We start from the raw sequence: 24262 nt of genomic DNA on the forward strand, positions 1-24262 counted from the left end.
TGTAGAGCCGAGGATGGGTGTCAGACATTGCCAATTACTTCAGCTCATTCTATCTTCGTCTGACAACCTTGCAGATCACTTTTGTTAGTGATCAAAAACAATAAACAAAGCTTTTATTTCCCTCACTCTAACTGGTCTGATTATTAACAACAGGAATTCTGCAGATGCTGGAAATTCAAGCAACATACATCAAAGTTGCTGGTGAACACAGCAGGCCAAGCAGCATCTATAGGAAGAGGCGCAGTCGACGTTTCAGGCCGAGACCCTTCGTTAGGACTAACTGAAGGAAGAGTGAGTAAGGGATTTGAAAGTTGGAGGGGGAGGGGTAGATCCAAAATGATAGGAGAAGACAGGAGGGGGAGGGATGGAGCCAAGAGCTGGACAGGTGATAGGCAGAAGGAGATACGAGAGGATCATGGGACAGGAGGTCCGGGAAGAAAGACAAGGGGGGGGTGACCCAGAGGATGGGCAAGAGGTATATTCAGAGGGACAGAGGGAGAAAAAGGAGAGTGAGAGAAAGAATGTGTGCATAAAAATGAGTAACAGATGGGGTACGAGGGGGAGGTGGGGCCTTAGCGGAAGTTAGAGAAGTCGATGTTCATGCCATCAGGTTGGAGGCTACCCAGACGGAATATAAGGTGTTGTTCCTCCAACCTGAGTGTGGCTTCATCTTTACAGTAGAGGAGGCCGTGGATAGACATGTCAGAATGGGAATGGGATGTGGAATTAAAATATGTGGCCACTGGGAGCTCCAACCTGATGGCATGAACATTGACTTCTCTAACTTCCGCTAGGCCCCACCTCCCCCTCGTACCCCAGCTGTTACTCATTTTTATGCACACATTCTTTCTCTCACTCTTTTTCTCCCTCTGTCCCTCTGAATATACCTCTTGCCCATCCTCTGGGTCACCCCCCCCCCGTCTTTCTTCCCGGACCTCCTGTCCCATGATCCTCTCGTATCCCCTTTTGCCTATCACCTGTCCAGCTCTCGGCTCTATCCCTCCCCCTCCTGTCTTCTCCTATCATTTTGCATCTCCCCCTCCCCCTCCAGCTTTCAAATCCCTTACTCACTCTTCCTTCAGTTAGTCCTGACGAAGGGTCTCGGCCTGAAACGTCGACTGTGCCTCTTCCTATAGATGCTGCTTGGCCTGCTGCGTTCACCAGCAACTTTGATGTATGTTGCTTGATTATTGCCCTATTTCAATACCTCAGATGAGATCAGCTAACTCAGCACAGAAATGTTGCTGGAATCTTTCAGGAGTACACAGTTCATCTTCTAATTGTAGATACTAAAACCACAATAGAAATGTAACTGTCAAACAAATGTCCCGCATTTCCTAGTAATGTGTCAAAAGTAAACTTTGTTTTTATTCAACCTATGTGCTACCAGTGAAGTATCCACAAAACTGACTAACAAAATAATCAGCTCTACTTTCAAACAGCACTTTTAGTGCCCACAGAAGAAATAAATATGCATAACAATTTACATAAGACTTGGTACAAATCAAAAGTGAATCAAAGCTAGAGTCTTACTGTTTATTTTGATTCATTGAACCGGTAGATAAAATCAACTGAACTAGTAGATAAACTGCAAATTTCAATTTCCAGTCCATGTCATCAGAAACCAGTATTTCTGATCTTGCCCTACAGTTCACATTAACAGAAAGTTCTACAATCCTCAATCACCAAGTTTCATCTGCTTGACATATACCTTGAGTGCAAGAATTGTACAATTAGCCAACAATACAAAATCCTGGAGCAAATTTTAGAAATACTCATTCAAACAATAATAAACCAAACCAAAAAACAGTGAAAACTGTCACTCAAGACACAAACCTTGCGGGTGATTGCATAGTGTCCCTTGAGCTCATGTAAAGCCCATTTGATATCTTGACTGTTGAGCATTTTGAAATCTGCCATGAGGAGGTCAGAAGCCTGAAGAAAACATTGCTGGTTTACAGGTGCAAGCTTTGAGAAGTCAAAGAAATCGATCTTGGGTTTCTGTTTAACAGAAAATATATACCATTTATTATAAAATTATCAGCTACCTTGGGAAAACAGACACAAATAACATATTAATTATTTTTGTAGGCATGAGCCAAGTTTTTTTTGCTACTGTCATTGAGTATGCATCAGGGAGAATGCTTGTGAATGTCTGTGTTATAAGAATGCATATTTATGAATACACACATTTATCTCCAAATCATAAGGTGATAAACCCAAATCCCACTTTTGACTTATGAGCACTAAAATCTAGGCCAACACTTGGATTAGGGGTGCTATATTTTGCATGAGACATTAAAGCAAGAATTTGCTTACCCTCCCAAGTACTTACATAATACACATACTTTGACTAAGAGTAGGAATACCAATAATTATCTCTCAAGCAATACAAAACAGACTATCTGGTCATTACACAAATAAGAACTGGCATGTAGATGCTTTAGCAATGGCATCCCATTGTTCACCACTGATTGGGTTTACTTTTGTGAAGTGCAAACCGTCTTAAATACCGAGCGAGTTCACTACAATTGTGCTGGCAGCTGTATACATTCCCACCCCTCTGCAACACCAGTGACTTTCAAACAAAACACCCAGATAGTTTCTTCACTATTGCAGGTGATTTTAACCACGCGAGCCTAAAGACAGTCCTGCCCAAATTTCACCAGCATGCTGATTTTGCTACCAGAGGTGAAAATACACTAGACCTGGTTTACAATAACATACCAGATGCATACAAAGTAGTCCCTCGAACCCACATTGGACTCTCAGATCACTTATTTGTAATGCCAAATCCAGCAAACAAACCGTGATCAAACAGGTCAAACCAGTTCTAAAGGTGGTGAAAACCTGGCCTGAGGGTGCAATCTTTGTACTGCAGGACTGCTTTGATAATACTAACTGGAGAATGTTCAGAGAGTCTGCTACCAATGGCAAACATGTAAACATCAAGGAATACAAGGGGTGATTGATAAGTTCGTGGCCTAAGCTAGAAGAAGATGATGAGTTATTAACTTCAAACTTTCTGCATTTGCACTCAAAGAGTTACATAGAAACATAGAAAATAGGTGCGGGAGTAGGCCATTCAGCCCTTTGAGCCTGCACCGCCATTCAGTACGATCATGGCTCATCATCCAACTCAGAACCCAATACCTGCCTTCTCTCCATACCCCCAATCCCTTTAGCCACAAGGGCCTTATCTAACTCCCTCTTAAATATAGAGAATGAACTGGCCTCAACTGTTTCCTGTAGCAGAGAATTCCACAGATTCACCACTCTGTGTGAAGAAGCATTTCCTCATCTCGGTCCTAAAAGGCTTCCCCTTTATCCTCAAACCCTGACCCCTCGTTCTGGACTTCTCCAACATCGGGAACAATCTTCCTGCATCTAGCCTGTCCAATCCCTTTAGAATTTTTATACGTTTCAGTCAGATCCCCCCTCAATCTTCTAAATTCCAGAGAGTATAGGCCTAGTCAATCCAGTCTTTCATCATATGAAAGTCCTGCCATCCCAGGAATCAATCTGGTGAATCTTCTTTGTACCCCTCTATGGCAAGAACGTCTTTCCTCAGATTAGGGGACCAAAACTGTACACAACACTCCAGGTGTGGTCTCACTAAGGTCTTGTACAACTGCAGTAGTACCTCCCTGCTCCTGTACTCGAATCCTCTTGCTATGAATGCCAGCATACCATTTGCCTTTTTCACCGCCTGCTGTACCTGCATGCCCACTTTCAATGACTGGTGTACAATGACACCCAGGTCTCGTTGCACCTCCCCTTTTCCTAATCAGCCACCATTCAGATAATAATCTGTTTTCCTGTTCTTGCCACCTAAGTGGATAACCTCACATTTATCCACATTAAATTGCATCTGCCATGAATTTGCCCACTCACCTAACCTATCCAAGTCACCCTGCATCCTCGTCACAGCTAACACTGCCGCCCAGCTTCGTGTCATCCGCAAACTTGGAGATGCTGCATTTAATTCCCTCATCCAAGTCATTAATATATATTATAAACAACTGGGGTCCCAGCACTGAGCCCTGTGGTACCCCACTAGTCACTGCCTGCCATTCTGAAAAGGTCCCGTTTATTCCCACTCTTTGCTTCCTGTCTGCCAACCAATTCTCTATCCACATCAATACCATACCCCCAATACCGTGTGCTTTAAGTTTGCACATTAATCTCCTGTGTGGGACCTTGTCAAAAGCCTTTTGAAAATCCAAATATACCACATCCACTGGTTCTCCCCTATCCACTCTACTAGTTACGTCCTCAAAAAATTCTATGAGATTCGTCAGACATGATTTTCCTTTCACAAGTCCATGCTGACTTTGTCTGATGATTTCACCACTTTCCAAATGTGCTGTTATCACATCTTTGATAACTGACTCTAGCATTTTCCCCACCACCGATGTCAGGCTTACCGGTCTATAATTCCCCAGTTTCTCTCTCCCTCCTTTTTTAAAAAGCGGGGTTACATTAGCCACCCTCCAATCCTCAGGAACTAGTCCAGAATCTAAAGAGTTTTGAAAAATTATCACTAATGCATCCACTATTTCTTGGGCTACTTCCTTAAGCACTCTGGGATGCAGACCCTCTGGCCCTGGGGATTTATCTGCCTTTAATCCCTTCAATTTACCTAACACCACTTCCCTACTAACATGTATTTCCCTCAGTTCCTCCATCTCACTAGATCCTCTGTCCCCTACTATTTCTGGAAGATTATTTATATCCTCCTTAGTGAAGACAGAATCAAAGTAGTTATTCAATTGGTCTGCCATGCCCTTGTTCCCCATGATCAATTCACCTGTTTCTGACCGTAAGGGACCTACATTTGTCTTAACCAATCTTTTTCTTTTCACATATCTATGAAAGCTTTTACAGTCAGTTTTTATGTTCCCTGCCGGCTTTCTCTCATAATCTTTTTTCCCCCTTTCCTAATTAAGCCCTTTGTCCTCCTCTACTGGACTCTGAATTTCTCCCAGTCCTCAGGTGTGCCACTTTTTCTGGCTAATTCGTATGTTTCTTCTTTGGAGTTGATACTATCCCTAATTTCCCTTGTCAGCCACGGGTGCACTACCTTCCCTGGTTTATTCTTTTGCCAAACTGGGATGAACAATTGTTGTAGTTCATCCAGGCGATCTTTAAATGCTTGCCATTGCATATCCACCGTCAACCCTTTAAGTATCATTTGCCAGTCTATCTTAGCTAATTCACGTCTCATACCTTCAAAGTTACTCTCCTTTGTTTCTGAATTAACTATCTCTCCATCTTAATGAAGAATTCCACCATATTATGGTCACTCTTACCCAAGGGGCCTCGCACGACAAGATTGCTAACTAACCCTTCCTCATTGCTCAATACCCAGTCCAGAATGGCCTGCTCCCTAGTTGGTTCCTCAACATGTTGGTTCAGAAAACTATCCTGAATACATTCCAAGAAATCCTCTTCCTCAGCACCCTTACCAATTTGGTTCACCCAATCTACATGTAGATTGAAGTCACCCATATAACTGCTGTTCCTTTATTGCATGCATGTCTAATTTCCTGTTTAATACCATTCCCAACCTCACTACTACTGTTAGGTGGCCTGTACACAACTCCCACCAGCGTTTTCTGCCCCTTAGTGTTATGCAGCTCAACCCATATCAATTCCACATCCTCCCGGCTAATGTCCTTCCTTTCTATTGTGTTAATCTCCTCTCTAACCAGCAATGACACCCCACCTCCTTTTCTTTCATGTCTATCCCTCCTGAATATTGAATATCCCTGAATGTTGAGCTCCCATCCTTGGTCACCCTGGAGCCATGTCTCTGTGATCCCAACTATATCATATTCATTAATAACTATCTGCACATTCAATTCATCCACCTTGTTACGAATGCTCCTTGCATTGACACACAAAGCCTTCAGACTTGCTTTTACAACACTCTTAGCCCTTATACAATTATGCTGAAAAGTGGCCATTTTTGATTTTTGCCCTGGATTTGCCAGCCTGCCAGTCTTACTTTTCACCTTACTACTTTTTGCTTCTACCCTCATTTTACACCCCTCTGTCTCTCTGCACTTGTTCCCTTCCCCTGCCACATTAGTTTAAATCCTCCTGAACAACATTAGCAAACATTCCCCCTAGGACATTGGTTCCAGTCCAGCCCAGGTGCAGACCGTCCTGTTTGTACCAATCCCACCTCTTCCAGAACTAGTTCCAGTGGCCCAGAAATTTGAATCCCTCCCCCTTGCACCATTTTTCAAGCCACATATTCATCTGAAATATCCTCCTATTTCTACTCTGACTAGCACGTGGCACTGATAGTAATCCAGAGATTATTACCTTTGTGGTCCTACTTTTTAGTTTATCTCCTAACTCCCTAAATTCACCTTGTAGGACCTCATCCCATTTTCTACCTATATCATTGGTACTTATGTGCACCACAACCACTGGCTGTTCACCCTCCCACTCCAGAATGTCCTGCAGCCACTCAGAGACATCCTTGACCCTTGCACCAGGGAGGCAACATACCCTCCTGGAGAAACGCCTATCTATTCCCCTTACAATCGAATCCCCTATCGCTATAGCTCTCCCACTCCTTTTCCTTCCCTCCTGTGCCGCAGAGCCACCCATGGTGCCATGAACTTGGCTGCTGCTGCCTTCCCCTGATGAGACATCTCCCCCAACAGTATCCAAAACAGTATATCTGTTTAGGAGGGAGATGACCTCAGGGGACTCCTGCACTACCTGCCTACTGCTACACTGTTTAGTGGCCACCCATTCTCTTTCTGCCTGTGTAGCCTTTACCTACGGTGTGGCCAACTCACTGAACGTGCTTATTCACCACTTTCTCAGCATCGCGGATGCTCCAGTATGAATCCAATCGCAGCTCCAACTGCTCAATGCGGTCTGCCAGAAGCTGCAGCTGGACACATTTTCTGCACACATAGTTGTCAGGAACACCGAAAGTATCCCTGATTTCCCACATGCTGCAGGAGGAAAAAACCACAGGGCCGATCTCAGCAGTCATGACCTACCCAATACGCTACAGCCTCGCCACCTTCCTTGCTTCAAATAAAATACCACTGCAGACCGTTCTCCTTTTAAAGGAACTTACCCAGCCTTACCTCACTGGGAGTGAAGCTCGTCCTCTGCCTCTGCTCAGCGAAGCCCCTTGAGACAAAGCCTTCCTACTCTGTCTCCCTCTACTCCGTCGCGCGCTCTGTCAAACTGCTCACTTTTAAATACTCCCGCTGCCTCACGGACTGACTTGCACACGCTTGCACAGTCCTGTCCCAATCAACTGCCGAGAAAAATGGCCGAGTTCCACAAACTGTTGAACTGCACGTGCATGTGACAAGAGCTGTACAACTCATTTCCTTCTACCGGAGGCCACGAACTTATCAATCACCCCTGCTGTGGACCACCTGAAGGTCTAAAATGCTCTCGTTACATGCACATGCAGTTCAACTCTGAATGATAATGCAGAACGTTTGAAGTTAATAGCTCATCTCTTTCTACCTTAGGCCACGAACTTATCATTCACCTGTGCTGTGGACACTTTCTGAAGGTCCAAGATCCGTATGCTCCATGACCGCTGGACTAAGTGTGTAAATGTACTTTACTTTATACTTTATTGTCACCAAACAAATGTAGGAGGGGACTATGTTGAAAAATAAATGTGCTAGGTTTTCTAAGATTGACTCCATCTACCCTAGGCCACCGACTTATCAATCACCCCTTGTTTGTTGATTCTGTGACCTGTTACATACAGAACTGTACTGAGGACGTTACCATCACGAAACACATCTGGGTGAGGACAAATCAGAGGCCACAGCTTACTGCAGAGCTCTGTGCCAGGCTGAGTGATCATGCTGTTTTTAGATCGGAAGATGCCACGTCTCTCAGGGAAGCAAGAACTGTGCTTTCCTGCTCCATCAGGAAGGCGAAATCGGAGCATTCTCAGAAAATTTATAGTCACTTCTGTGATACCAGAGACACGAGGAGCACGTAGCAGAGAATTCAGAGGATTACAGATTGCATGTCAGTGACTAGGATGCTTCACTCCAAGGAGCTGAATGTCTTCTATGCCCAGTTTGACACGCAGAACTGGCAAAGAAGAACCCCTTCCCCCATGGAAGCAGACACTGTCTGGCTGAAGCAGAGGTGAGAAAGACCCTGGCCAGAGTCAACCCACGCAAAGCTGCGGGATCCAAATAATATACCAGGTCAGATTCTAAAAAACTGCACAACCCAGCTGACGGAAGTGATGATGGATATATTTAAAATCTCTCTGGAGCAATCCATTGTCCCCTCAGTTTTCAAGGAAGCGACCATCATTCCTGTGCGAAAGGCGGTGACAGTATTCTGCCTATATGACTATCGCCCAGTAGCATTAACATCAACCATCATGATGTGGATGGTCATGGAACCTATTAAAGCCCTTCTCCCAGCTACACTGGACCTTTTCCAGTTAGTTTATCACTCAAATTGATCCACTGATGAAGCAATAGCCTCTACCCTCCACTCTGTCCTGTCTCATCTGGAAAATGGTATCTCATTTGCCAGACCACTGTTTATAAAACTTCAGTTTGGTGTTCAACACCATCATACCCAATAAACTGGTGGGGAAAACGGTCCTTGCTGGGTCTCAACACCTCCCTCTACAATTGGATACTAGACTTCTTAACAGTGGGCAGCAACATCTCGTCCCATTATGCTGGGCACTGGCGCTCCCCAAGGCTGTGTGCTCAGCCCACTGCTGTTCACACAGCTGATGCATGATTGTGTCGCAGGATCCAAATCAAACCAGGTCATCAAGTTTGCAGGTGACACAACAGTAGTTGGCCTCACCAAGAACAATGATCAGACTGAGTATAGAGAGTAAGTAGAGTGGCTGGTGGATTGGTGTGAGAAGAACAACCCAAGCCTGAACGGGAAGATAAAGGAAATCATTGTGGACTTCAGGAAGGTGCAAAGAAACACCCCCCTCTGCGAATACATGACTCCGCCACAGAGAGAGTCAAGTGCACCAAGTTTCTGGGAATTCACATCAAACTCACCTGGTCCCTTAATATCACTTCTCTGAACAAGGCAGCACAGCAGTGCCTCCACTTCCTAAGATTGAGGTAAACAAGGCTCCCATCCCCCATTTTAATGACGTTTTACAGGAGTACCTCTGAGAACATTCTAACAAGTTGCATCTCCATCTGGTATGGGAGCAATCAACTATCAGACCAAAAGTCCCTACAAAGGACTGCAAGAAAAGCAGAGGGGATCACAGGGACTATCCAGCAGGGACACTTATCAGGAACGCTGCACATGCAGGGTACTTAGTATTATCAAGGACCCCACCCATCCATCCAGCATCCACTTGACTTTCTACCAGCAGGCAGGAGACTACGATACACAAAAACAAGAACGGTCAGGATGTGAAACAGTTTCTTCCCACACACCACATAGACACAAAATGCTGGAGGAACTCAGGAAGGCCAGGTCATTAGGCTTCTGAACTCCCAGCTGCATCATATTCAACATCTCACTGGTTAATCTATTCCGCACCTTACAATATTTAATATTAATGCACTTCAGTTTGTTACTTATGTTCATTTCATCTGAAGATTTTATCCATACCTTCAAGTTATCGTGTGTTATGTTTTATACCCTGGTTCAAAGAAACATTCTCATTTCTATACACAATAAAGATTTATGTAGTTAAATGACAATAAACTTCACTTGACTTATCACATTATGCTGTTTATGGAGGTACAAATAGACTCCAGATTTATACAACGCAAAAACCAGACAATTAAAAAGTATTTTTATTTCTTTAGATGCCGAGAAAGCTTTTGATAGAGTAGAATGGCCTTATTTATTTAAGGTGCTTGAAATGTTTAATTTTAGCTTGAAATTTATATCCTGGATTAAACTGTTATATTACTCCCCTGTAGCCTCGGTTCGTACTAACTCTTTAAACTCACCTATTTTTTCCTCTCTTTCGTGGTACTCGACAAGGCTGTCCTCTTAGTCCCCTATTATTTGATATTGCATTAGAACCTCTTGCAATTGCTATTCGAGAATCTTCAAATATTACTGGGATAACTCGGGGATTAAAGTCCCATAAATTATCACTCTATGCTGATGATTTACTTTTATATATTTCTAATCCTGAGAGATCCATTCCTGCTGTTTTAGAGTTATTAGCACAATTTGGTCTTTTCTCAGGTTATAAATTAAATCTTAGTAAGAGTGAACTTTTTCCGATTAATAAACATCTTCCCTTATATTATAAATTTCCATTTAAATTGATTAATAATTACTTTTCATATCTTGGGATTAAAATTACTTGTAAACATAAAGATTTATTTAAGACTAACTTTTTACCATTAATAGACCATATTATTCAACTTTCATTTAAATGGTTTCCCTTATATTTAACTTTGATTGGTCGTATTAATGCAGTTAAGATGTTTTTTTTGCCAAAATTTTTAAATGTGTTTCAGGCATTACCAATTTTTGTTCCTAAATCTTTTTTTGATAAAGTTGACTCTAAAATTTCTTCATTTATTTGGCAGAATAAGAATCCGAGACTGGGTAAAATACATTTACAGAAAGCTAAGAGAGATGGAGGTTTAGCATTACCTAACTTTAGATTTTATTATTGGGCTATTAATATTCGACATATGAAATTTTGGTTACTTGACCGGGACATACTATCTATTCCTAAATGGGTAGCATTGGAATTACAATCTGTTCAGGGTTATACACTTGGTTCTATTTTAGGTTCCTCTCTTCCTTTTGATTCGAAACGCCTTAAGCAGGTCTCTAACCCGATAGTTAAATATGCTTTGCGCATTTGGTTTCAATTCAGAAAATTTTTTGATCTTAATCAATTCGGGTTAGCGATTCCTATTTTAGGTAACATATTTTTTCCTCCCTCTTTTACGGATCGCGCTTTTCAAACTTGGAAGACTAAGGGTATTTTACGGTTTTTGGATTTATTTTTAGATGGTTCCCTTATGTCTTTTGAACAATTATCTAATAAATATAACTTATCAAGAATACATTTTTTTAGATATTTACAAGTTAGAAATTTCCTAAGTACTATACTTTCTTCCTTTCCAATGCTTCCTCCTATATATATTTTAGATTCGATAATTAACCTTAATCCATGTCAGAAAGGTGCATCGGCTATGATTTATAATATTATTATGAAACTTAGGAAAGCTCCATTTGATAAGATTAGGGTAGATTGGGAACAGGAATTGGGGCTTACCATTTCTGTGGATGATTGGGGGCAGATTTTACAATTAGTTAATACTTCCTCTATTTGTGCTAAACATTCCCTAATTCAATTTAAAGTGGTTCATAGAGCACATATGTCCAAAGATAAGTTAGCGCGTTTTTACTCGCATATTAATCCTTTCTGTGATAGATGTTCGGGGCAGATAGCCTCTTTAACTCATATGTTTTGGTCTTGCCCTACTTTGGAAACTTTTTGGAGAGATATTTTCAATATTATTTCTAAGGTATTAAATATAGATATCTCTCCTCACCCTATTACTGCTATCTTTGGACTACCTAAAATTTCTAGTAATCTTTCCCCTTCAGCCCGTAGAATGATTGCATTTCTTACTTTAATGGCGAAAAGATGTATTTTACAACATTGGAAAGAGCTTAATGCTCCAACTACCTTTTTTTGGTTTTCTCAGACGATTTTATGTTTGAATTTGGAGAAAATTAGAAGTAACCTTTATGATTCTTCATTTAAATTTGAACAGATTTGGGGACCTTTTATTCGATATTTTCATTTAATGTAATATTTACCCTTGTTTTTTTTTCACTGTTTTAATGGAGGTCGGGATTGAGGACGTGATTTTAAGTTTAACTCTGTTTGGTTTCAAGTTAGCCCATTGCTTTGCCTTGCTTTTAGTTAGTTGCACGGTGGGTTTTTTTTGGGGGGTTTTTTTTTTCTTTTTTTCCATTGATATATATAAAATTTAGTATACTATTATGTTATCTTGGTTTCTTATGCTTAAATTACATTGTAGTATTTTCTTTTTGGTATTGTTATCTTTTGGAATTTTATTATACTTTAACATTGTATTAATGTTTATATGGCTTACCTTTTTTGTATACTTACTCAATAAAAAGATTTAAAAAGAAAGAAAGACAATTAAAAAGTATTTAATTGGCTGTTTTGGGATTTCCTTGGGTCAGAAAAGTGGCTATGTCGATGCAGGCCTTTCTTATATTAACTCAAAACCAAATATTATTAAAAGAAATGACATAACAGAAAAATTATAGCCAAAATACACATTTCCAAACTCTATGAAAAAGATTCTGTTCTCTTAATCAGAATAAACTAACTAGGCGGCATCTCTCCCAACTCCAGAAGGCATAGTACCAAAGTGAAACTTAGCTAGCATCCTGGTAACTGGAGAAAGGAGATATTCCTTATCAACTGCCAATAATAAGCCAAGTTACCTCTTCATTACTTTCAAGCAAACTGCTGTTGTGTGTGAAAATTAAACTTTTCTTCGGATAATCAGGATTTTCTAGGAGATGGTTACACAAGCTGAAAACAAGAATGAAATGTTGGTAGTTTTATATACATAAAATTGCATACATTTTAGAAGAACAGGAGCCTCGATTCTATTCTATTATGGATCCTTGTTACTCAATGTACAAAAAGGAAAGGACGATTCTGCATCTCATGGAATCACAAGAAAATTCAGTGATAGCCAACTATACCTTTGCTAAAAGTCGTTCCCTTGAGATAGCTTACCTGTCCCTAACCAAAGCACTGGTTAGGAATCATCTACTGTTTGACTAAGGTGTTTATTCCACATCCTCACTTCAGTTTTAGCTCACCTTCTCTAAATGGTTATGCATAACATTACATTTCAGGGAATCTCAAACGTAAAACCAGAAGCCTCTAATAAAACTAATGAAGATGAATCACTGAAGTGGTAGTAATCCATCCACACCTAATATTAAATTTAAGTTTCTTGAAAAGGATTTCAACAGAAATATATTTTGAAAAAGGATTGAGTGAGACAAGTCTCATGCCGAGTATCTGAAGTTAAACAAGAGCGGAATTTCCCCTTCATTCTCACAACGGAGTTTTGAACAAACAACATTGTTGTTAAGTTACTACTTTTTTCTAACAATTTCTAGCTTAGTTCGTTATTCTGTATATTCTTTGTAACACATTGATTCTGTTCAAGTCATTTAAGTAGTTTTAGCGGTGAGCTACCAGAATAGAAACAGGACTGACTGGTTAAGTTTTCAGTGCTACATACGCTTACTGTCAATGAATCATAAAGCTAAATATTATGCTTTGTTCATCATTATGACACAGAAATAATATACTTACACATTTAAATCCCAGATCTCATGTGTTGTAATCAGCTCTTCAACAAACTGTTCTTCTATTTCAGGAAACAGATTCACCTGCAAGAAAAATTCAAGTTTAATTAAAATTGGACTTAAAATGCCAAAATAAAGACAATTAACATGAAGAACTCATCTGCCTGAAAACAAATACAACTTTAATTGTTTAGTGACCAAGAGAAATGCTGTCTTTACTCCATTCCTGGTACTGAAATTTTTGAATAGGCTACTTACAGTTTGACATTTATAAAGAGAAATGACCCAAGGAAAAGGTACATTTTATAGACGTGCACATATAAAGTCATTAGGGGTATAAATAAGGAAAGTGCAGACAGTCCTTTTCCCCCAAAGGTTGAGGAATCAAGCACTAGAGGACACAGGTTTATGGCAAAGGAAGAAATTTAGTAGGAACCCAGGGGGTTACCACATTGTCGTAGCTCCAAGTACTGATCATGCTCATAGAGATAGAGTATGATCTCTATGACCCTTGCTCCTGTTACATCATGTTTTAAAGTCAACACGTTTCAATCCATCAAACTGACTGCATATCCTTCCCTCAGTCTTTCCACACATTTCATCTCTACCTTTGCACTAACTGTTCCATCATCTGACCCATCACTCCGGTTCCCATCTCCCTGCCAACCTAGTTTAAACCTATAACAGATCTACCAAACCTGCCCACAAATTGGTTCCATATGGAACAAGTTGAAACTTTGGCTCCTTGAGCTCATGTTTACTTTTGTACAGGTCATACCTTCCCCAAAAGAGATCCCATTGAAGCACAAATCTGAAACACTACCTCCTGCACCAACTCTTCAGCCACACATTTATCTGCATATCATATTCTTACCCTCCTGTGAGTGACACAGGGAGCATCGCAGAGATTACTACCCTCAATCCCTTTTCCTAGCTACTATAGGAGCCACGTATCTGTTTTGTATCTGCGTTATATTTTATGTTGCCCATTTATTATGTTGACTATGGTAGTCAGTCATGTGGGTGGGGCGTAGTAAAGCGAAGAGTTTAGTTACATATTCATGCTCTGTCTTTGGTTGGTTAGAGTTCGAGACAACTGGGTGTGATATCTTTTTGTTGACCACTATATTTTAAAATCGCTTAACTTCACTTAAATTTTGTTCAATTACACTTAATACCATTAGTTTTAGTTTCATTAGTCTTATAGCTTCAAAATAGTTTGTTTTGATAATTTCTTAATAAAGGATCAAAATATTTCTTCAACTTTGAACATCATGATTATTATTCTATCTAAAAGCACACTCCCCACACTTGGTCTCTAACAGAAGTGTTGGTTTAAGCAGCTGACACAGGTACCAATACATGCACAACTTTTGGCTGCTGACCCTCCCCCCTTAGGAATGCTGTGCACCCAGTCAGAGATGTGCCTGACCCTAGAGGTGTCCCCAACTTCCCACATCATGAAAGAGGAGCACACCATTGCCCCCGGGTTCCATTCTTGAGATCTACCAGTGAAAAAATAAGGAAGAAAAACAAACTTGCCAGAAACTCACTATAGACTCCACCTCTATTCAATGGTTCCCACTTTTGCTCCTCTCCATTTTCAATCTCCCTCCTTCTTAAAAATGTGGGTTACATTTGTGCTGTCTGGAATCAATGGAATTTTGGACAGTATCAACTAACGCATCCAGCATTGTAGATGCCACCTCTTTAAACATTAAGACACAGATCATGTGTCTTGGAGCTTTATTGCTTTTTGATTCAATTTCTCCATTCTTTTATAAACTGTCATTATTTCAGTTGCTCATTCAAGTTTGACCTGTAGTCTTAACTCACTTTCAGACAGTTTTCTCTACATTCTTTTGAGCTGACAGACACAAGATATCTAGTTCTCTACAATTCCAGTTTCTCTAATATAATTAAATACAAAAATCAGGATGAGGAATCCCAGGCAGGGTCCACACTGGGTAGGTTTAGAGATTGGTACTGTTGGGGCTAATGGGGCAGCTACCTGCAAGTACAGTAAAAGGTGACATAACCTACACACTTCAGATCTTCAGTGGCCCACATTGAATGACGTTCATTAGCTATCCTCAAATCACACTCAATGTTTAAGCCAAGTTCTACTTTCCAAAACGCTTCAAAAAGTATCCTTTAAAATTAAAATTAAACTGAGCAAGGGGCACCAAAGGGTAGGGAGTAATGCCAAACATTTTTAAGTAACAGATTCAACTAGATACCATGTTTTCAACAATGCTGAAGCTCTTTTAAAGTTTTGTTGAGCATGATGGATTGAATGGTGTCTACACTCAGTGGTCACTTTATTAAGTGCCAGAGTGGAATCAGGTGTGGTCTTCTGCCGCAGCCCACCCACTTCTAGGTTCAAAGTACTGTGCGCTCAAATGTTCTCTGCACACCACCATTGTAATGCATGATTATTTGAGTTACTGTCACCTTGAACCAGTCTGCCTATTCTCCTCTGGCCTCACTCATTAACAAGGTGCTTTTGCCCACAGGGTTGATGCTCACTTGATGTTTTTGGTTCTACGCATCATTCCCTGTAATCTCTAGAGCAGGGGTTCCCAACCTTTATTTTAGTGCCATGGAATCCAGATTGGGAACGCCTCCTCTAGAGACTTGTGTCAGTCAGTCAGTAAGTACGTAAGTAAGTCAGTACTTGTAAGTATTTGTTGATCAGCTTAGACTCAGTGGGCCCAGGGACCTGGAAATGTGTTGATCTCACTATGACTGAGGAAAGGTTAAAATCTACCCTCAAGAAAATTCAGCAAACACCCTTATGAAGATTTCTTCTTGACAGTACTTTATCACACTTTAAAAGTATTAGGTTTTGCAGTCACATTTCAAGTTTGATTTGCTCGTGTCCTGAAATACAGACAGTGCTTTAGTAGAAAGGCGAAAAATCATTGCATAGAGGTGTGATTGTTCCATAGTAAACCAACTACAACTTGTGAAAGAATTTAAATGTTCAACATACTCTTAAGCTAAATAAGCTAGAAAAGACTCATTAAAAGATCAGAAGAACTTACCGTTTCTTTCACTAGTGACCTTAAGAGTTCATTGCCTTCTCCAGCAGCATCCTCAAGGTTTTCCAAATCCATTATTATATTATCCAATTCATCTTCCCTCTGCTGTTCTTGCACAATTGGATCATTAGCAATTGGCTGAATCTCTTCTCCGGCAGCTTCCTGCACAACATCTGGCTGAGGCAACACAGGATCTTGGTCTGCCACCAAGTTCACTTGTGCTTCCTCCTGCTCTACTTCCACTGTCTTTGCTGCTGAGTGAAGTGGCATGTCCAGTAGTTCTAATTCATTTGTTTCCCTAATTGGAAGCTCACTGGGACCAGCAACTGCTCCAGGATCTACCCCATTTTGTTCATTATTTTTCTGCCCAAGGTGATGCTCTGCAGCTAGGGCAGCCTCCACATCTCTGGCTGGCTGAGGACAAGTTGCATCTGGTTCTGCTCGAGCCCCAATATCTGGCACAACCACATGTTGTTTATGCGGCGTCACGATGATACAGTTCTGTTCCTCATGTAAGTTTCCATTAGCTCCCTGGTTTTTTGTAGGGTGATCTCTCTGTTGAACTTTCTGCCATTCAGATGCAGGCTGGATGATGATAGGTGGTCGGATTTGTCTCACTGGTGTCTGAAAGACATTTGACAGGTGAGTAAGAGTAATTCAAGAATGACAACAACCAAACTTTGCGCAAAAAACAAAAAAAGGCAAAAATCTTCTTTTGAGTTACTCCTAGATTGCTTATAATAGAAATTCCCACTAAAATTGGAGTAGCAGAGTGGGAGAAAGCCCACAGAAATTACAGGCTGAAATCTTTTGTTCCTTGCAAGCAAAATACAACAGAACATCTAGTTTTATCCTGATGCAATATCCTACAATGCGTAAAAAACAGCAAATGTTGGAAATTATCAGGTCAGGGAGAATCTGTAAAGAAAGGCAACATGATAAGAGGCCTTTGTTCATAACTGCAACACCTGAATTCCATTAATTTATTTCCCTCAATGATCTTTCCCAAAAGAATCCAGTAATCTCAAATATGAAAGATTCAATCTTTCTCGCAGCCACTCTTTTGGGTATGTTCCTAATTTTTTTTAAAGACCATGAATGAACATTACTCAATTTCAATGTGAATGGATCAGCTCTTAATATGAAATAATGCTCTTGTTCCAGATTCAGACAAACAGATTCATCAACCACATTAAATCCATTTACCACTGTTAATATCTCTGCATTTACCACTATAAATACCTTGGCTAGATTACCACTCAGTTTTCATATTCCATCTAAGCCTACCAAAACTCTGATTCAACTTTTTAAATCTCAGCGTCAATAATGAAACAGCAATCCACATTTTCCAAGATGAAAATAGAATACTGCTCTTAAGAACTCAAAGCAGCACCTAGATGTGCTCTGGCAAAGGCTCGTTTGAAGTGGAAGGACTGCTTCACCATCACACTAAACCTATTGGTTTTAATACTGCCATCAGCTTTCAGTAATCGCACTATACAGACACCCTAACCAGCTTGAGCATACACATTTTTAACTCTGCAACCATTCTAAAATTTGCCAATTTGTCCTAATTTCTAGCTGCCAGTCTTTTGGGCAAGTTACTTTAAATCCTTTGATAATTTCCACTTTCATCAACACCACACTTCCTAATTTGGTATTATCTGAAAATATGAATGTACAATTCTATTTTCAATTTTACATTCACTTCTCAGTCATCTTTGCTTAAATACGGTTTCCTCAATTCTCAGCAATGCAACATAGCTTTATATCCCAGGGTACTTCACAGGTGTGTAACCTACTGCAAGATATTTAAGCAGTGAACAAAGTTCGGAGAAAATGTCCTTAGTATACTGGATGGGCCAAATGGATTAATTCTGCTTCTGTATCTTACAGTCTTATGTACGCTAGTTTTGGAAGATATTCCACATGGCTTGCATCCAGCATCTGAAAATGAACATAATGTTTTCTTCGGAAGGGATGACCAAATAGAAGGAAATACAGAAAGAAGTGGCAGGTAAGAACAAGGCAACAGTGGGCAGCATGGGAAGGGTGTGGAAGAAAGGCTGACAAGGTCATTGGTGACTAAAAAAGTTGACGTGCATATCTTCTACACTTTGAAACTAAGAGAATCTGGGCAGTCAATATACGAAATCTTACGTTCTGGTCATATTACATTAACCGTGAAGACTGTCCAGTATAGGTCTCTTTGGAAGCTAATTCTGTTATGAAATTTTCTATTATCTCTCTTCTTGGATCCTCACTTCCTTTATCTTTAAATAAATTAACTGACAATTTGGTAGTTAAGCACACTGAGGATCTGGCTACACTTCAGAAAATATTTTGGTTTATTGAGATTTTCTCTTTCTAGTCCCATTTTTTCTAATTTTTTTTTAAAACCTTCTATGACTGATGTATTTTTTTAAAGAATGGAATAGATTAGGTATTAAATACTTCAAAGATTTTCTTGTTGGAGGGAGTCTTTCTTTTGCGCAATTGTCATTTAAATATAACTTAACAAATACCCACTTTTTTCGATATCTACAGCTTAGAGACTTTCTGCGATCTCAATTACATACATTTCCTGAGTCCTGATGTAGTTTTTAAAGTTGAAACTGTTTCATAATGGCTCAATATCCAATACAGGTGTCCCCCACTTTTCAAACGTTCCCTTTACGAAACCTCACTGTTATGAAAGATCTACATTAGTACCCTGTTTTCGCTATGTTACGAGAATACACATAAAATTAAGATGTTTGCTGGCCTGGGCTAGCATCAGTGGCATCAGCAGTTGGTCTGCCACCTGCCCTCAGGGGAAGGAGAGATAAGGAACAATGGAGCAGCGTCTGGAGATGTGTAATGAAGGGATGTGGGAGAGAGAGCTGTCTGGAGCGGCTCCCCCCTTTGAACCCTGAACTGTTTGAAGTGATGGACAGGCGATACCCCAGCAGGGGGATAAAAAGGGACAGGTTCGCTAAGACAGACACACACGCCACCCGAGGTAACGAGGCCCTGGAAGCGGTGCGCCTCTCACGAGTGGGTGAGAAGTGCCAGACAACGACAAGGGTGGAAAGGTACGATCAGCGGGAACCCGGTGTGTGTCCGCCCTTGCCTGGGTGCCGGGTTCACTGCAGAGGATCGACCGCATCTGGAGGAGGGGTCACAGTCGGTGACCTCAGGTGACATCACCAAGGACCCGCCCAAAAGTTGCTTGTGAGCCATCCCGCTGGTCTGTGAGTGAAGCCGTTCTGAATGATCAGTTGTTCCTGTTCTATCTCTCTCTTCCCCCACCTTGTCCATCGCCATGGCAACGATTACTGCGAACTGAACTACTAACTGGACTGAACTTTGAGTCATTTTGAAATTGGTCATTTACCCCTAGACAACGATAGAGCTTGATTGATGCTGTTATCTTAATTCTGTGCACATGTGTGGTTATCATTGTTGAATTGTTGCATTTATTATCCTTTCGATTACTGTGTTGCTTGTTTCTTTAATAAAACTTTCTTAGTTCTAGTACTCCAGACTCCAACTGAGTGATCCATTTCTGCTGGTTTGGCAACCCAGTTACGGGGTACGTAACAGCTAACAGAAGGTTTTTTCACTGTTACGAGAAAAGCAATGTGCGAAAAATGGCGGCGCGCGCCCGGAGCAGCCAAGCTCCTTCCCCGGAACTGCATTCTAGCCGCCATTGCTCAAACACATGCTTTATCTCGATTTATTTTGTGCATCCATTAGCACGATGAGTTCTAAGGTATCGGAAAAGCCTAAAAGAGCTCGTAAGGGTGTTACACTTAGCGTAAAACTAGACATAATTAAGCATTTCGATCGTGGTGAACTAAGTAAGGACATTGTCCGGCGTTGAACTTGCCTGCGTCCACCATTCGCACTATTTATACGCGGAGAGAAAAAACCTTGAAAGCTGTCGATGTTACTGTTGGTTCTGCTCGTAGCAAAGTGGTCTCTCTTAGTCGGCATCCAGTAATGAATAAAATGGAAAGTCTATTGCTTGAGTGAATTGATGGGTGTACAAAACATGGTGTTGCTTTAAGTTATCTTATACTTAGGAAGAAATCAGTCAGTCTTTTTAATAAGCTGAAACAGAAAGCACTGGCCGATGGTGATGAAAGTATTGCGAAAGTGGAATTTAAAGGTAGTCACGGGTGGTTTGATCGGTTTCTGAGACGAGGGCAGCTTCATAGTTTAACGTTTAATGGAGAGAGTGCTTCGGCTGATACTGAAACTGCCGAAAAGTTCCCAGCAGAACTGAAGAAAATAATTACAGAAAGTGGTTATTCGTATAAGCAAGTGTTTAACCGTGATGAAACTGCAATTTATTGGAAAAAATTACCGAGTAAGACACTTATTTCAAAAGAAGAAAAGCAGGCTAAGGGACACAAGGCATCGAAGGACAGGTTTACCCTAATGCCTATTATTAACGCCACTAAGCCTCTACTAGTGTACCATTCAGAAAATCCGAGGACACTTAAAGGCGTTGATAAGAAAACACTTCTCGTTGTGTTCCGTTCACATCCAAGCAGTTAGAACACCCAAGTGCTTTTTTCTGAGTACATGAGCAGATACGTTAGTCCTATTGTTGAAAAATACTGTAGAGAAAATAACCTCGATAATAGGTGTCTTGTGATTGTCGATAATTGTGCTGCTCATCCGCCTGACATTACCGAGTATGGCAGTAACATTCGTGTTGCGTTCTTACCACCGAATACGACATCGTTGCTGCAGCCGTGCTACCAAGGCCTAATAGCCACAATTAAGGCTTACTATACGCAAAATGTGATGCGTTTTATTGTAAGTGCTATTGACAGAGAGGGCAACTCCGAAGCATCTTTGCGAGAGATCTGGAAAGACTACAATATAAAACTGGCAATCGCCAACATTGGACATGCTCTCAATAGGCTAAGAGTCTCGATGAGAAATGGCATTTAGAGGAAACTATGTCCCGAAGCAGTGAATGATTTTAAGGCTTTGAACCATCAACAATAAATATGACAATAGTGAGCTTGGCTGAGGAGGCTGGGTTTGTGGAAGTTGACGAAGATGATGTTGAAGAGGTTTTGGCATCCTATGACCAAGAATTGACAGATTAAGAGCTGATGCAATTGCAAGAGGAAAGGATAACAATCGAAACCGAACGCAGTAGCGAAAATGAAGTCGTCCAGGGACTGAACGTGAAGCAGTTGCGTGAGATTTTCGCTGCGATTGACAGCGCTGCAATGATTGCAGAAAAGTATGACTTTAATTTTGAAAGGGCACGTAGGTTTAGGGCAGGTTTGCAGGATGTTTTGAGTGCTTACAAAGAACTCTATGATCTAAAAATGCGCAAGGCTCAGCAGTCAAGTATACTGTTGTTTTTCAAGCCTTGCACATCAGCCACAGCAGACGACGAACCTCGACCTTCGACATCGAAGCAGGCAGACATAGAAGATGATGACCTGGCTGCCCTATTGGAAATAGACTACGATGAGATGACACCCCAGTCTCCTCTAACTCCCACCATCCCAATTTCCGACGACTCAGCCTAACACACCATTTCGATTCCCGTAAGTGAAACTACACTGTACATACATTATTTCTACTTTATATGGGCTGTGTATTTTTGTGTTATTTAGTATGATTTGTTATTTGGTATGATTTGGCAGCCTCATAGCTTAAAGGTTACTGGAGAGAGTGCTTCTGCCGGGAGCGCATACGTGAAATTTTCGCTGCGCTAGACAGTACTTCAATGATTGCAAAAAGTATTTCCACTTTATATAAGCTGTGTGTTTATCATATCATTCCTGATTTTACTATATGTTACTGTTATTTTAGGTTTTATGTGTTATTTGGCATGCTTTGGTAGGTTACTTTTTGGGTCTGGAAACGCTCAAAAATTTTTCCCATATTAATAAATGGTAATTGCTTCTTCACTTTACGACATTTCGGTTTACGAACCATTTCATTAGAATGCTCTACCTTTGGATGGTGGGGGAAACCTGTATTTATGGCATGCTGTTGGGAATGAGAGAGGCTCCTTTAGACAAAATTAAAGAAGCCTGGGAACAGGATTTACAGATTTCAGTTTCTGAAGAGACTTGGAATACCTCATCACTATGTGCTCGTCACTCGCTCCTACAATTTAAAGTAGTCCACAGGGCTCACATGTCCAAAGACAAGCTACCTCGTTTTTATGCGGATATATCTCCCTGTTGTGACAGATGTTACAATGGAGAGGCTTCATTAATTCATATGTTTTGGACATGTCCGAGTCTTGAAAAATACTGGAAGAAAGTATTTCAAACTTTTTCTGTACTTTTTAAAGTAAATTTTAAGCCTAATCCTTTGACTGCTGTGTTTGGTATTGTTGGAGAAAGAGGCATAACTTTGGAGACATCTGATTTGCATGTATTGGCCTTTATTTCTCTCATGGCTAAGAGGGCAGTGTTGTTCCGCCTACTCATGCTCAATGGTTATGTGATGTTATGTCATGCTTAAGTTTAGAGAAGATGCATTATTCAATTTCTGATTCTAATCAAGACTTTCAAATACTGTGGGGACCTTTTTTTGAACTATTTTCAAAACCATTGATCTGACGTTAAAGTACAGATGTTGGCGAATAACATAACTCACTATGTGATAAGGTTTTTTTTGTCTTTCTTTTCTTTACCAAACAGCTTCGATCTTGGTAGAGGGTTTATATTTTTTTTATAATAATAAAACTATTATAATTCAGTTTAATTCATTGTTTGATTATGAATATGGGGTACTGTGATTGCAATAGTATGACTTAAATATAGTGCATTCTGTACTATTCTATTTTTTTATCCATAATATGTATTCTCATGAATTCTGTATTCTTCTATATGAAATTTAATAAAAATATTGAAAGAGAAACAGAATTAAGTTACACCATACACAAGTTGTTTGTAAGTAGACAAGCACAGGTCTTCCCCAGCTTACAAGTGCCTCACTTACGGACAGTCAAACAAACCAACATTTGAGATCAGGAAGATGGATTTGCCAGCTGCTACAGACATCTTTTACTACTTTGAAATTCAGTCTGAAGCTGCATTTCCAACAAGCAAAATAGTCAGGTTATGAACAATTCATAGGAAAGGACCCACCACCACCGTAATCTCAGGACAACCTGCATCTCTACCTCCAAGTCACAACTATTCAACACGAATATGCTTTCAACTATAATAGATACACAGTCTATCTTTTAAAGCAGTACTATTTAGAACAACTAACCATTCTAAGTAACTCTTTTCTCTACATTTTTCTTTAGTGGGATTAACTGCCTCTTCTCATTGATAATGCCAACTCCCAAATGGCTATTTTCTTACAAGTTATTGAAGAATTATTGCACAGTTTATAATAATGCACATCATGTCCAAATCCCCTTCCTAATTGTAGAAGAAAGTAAAAAGCACAATACCTCAATTAGCACAACATCTTGATCTTCTGTCAGTCGATCTTTAATGGGCACAAGTGATGGTTCATCATCTGAATCAGAATCGTCAGAGATGGTGATGACTGGTGTATTGCGAGGAGCTCTCCAGACTGTAACAGAAATTGGAAAGCAAAGATAAATGCAAAAACTTCTATTTTTAAACATACATTTAAGGCTCTCCTTCAGTGTTGCCAACACATAGCACTTAAAACAGGCCTTAGACCAAATTGTTTAAAAAAAATATGAATGGAACAAAAGTAATGCACTCCAAATGCTGAAAATTGAAATAAAAATAGATATTATCAGTGAGTCAGAGGCATAGATGGAGGGAGATGCATACAAAGGTAATGTCAAGGGCTAAGCAGTTACCATGGCCCAGGCCTGGAGCAAAGCTGAAGATAAAGGG

At 40.4% G+C, this 24262-nt stretch overlaps 1 protein-coding gene across 1 annotated transcript in view; it reads right to left on the minus strand.

Moving 5' to 3' along the window:
* Positions 1–24262, minus strand: part of rnf216 (ring finger protein 216) — a 224255-nt gene that overhangs the window by 169222 nt on the left and 30771 nt on the right. The window contains exons 3-7 of the mRNA XM_063058933.1: positions 23842–23966; positions 16410–17030; positions 13370–13446; positions 12478–12568; positions 1837–2001 (exon numbers count right to left, since the gene is read on the minus strand). Of these exons, the coding sequence (XP_062915003.1) occupies positions 1837–2001; positions 12478–12568; positions 13370–13446; positions 16410–17030; positions 23842–23966 (1079 nt within the window). The remainder of the gene's footprint in view (positions 1–1836; positions 2002–12477; positions 12569–13369; positions 13447–16409; positions 17031–23841; positions 23967–24262) is intronic.

This window comes from Mobula hypostoma, chromosome 9, assembly GCF_963921235.1.
Source record: "Mobula hypostoma chromosome 9, sMobHyp1.1, whole genome shotgun sequence".
In the NCBI taxonomy this organism is placed as follows: domain Eukaryota; kingdom Metazoa; phylum Chordata; class Chondrichthyes; order Myliobatiformes; family Myliobatidae; genus Mobula; species Mobula hypostoma.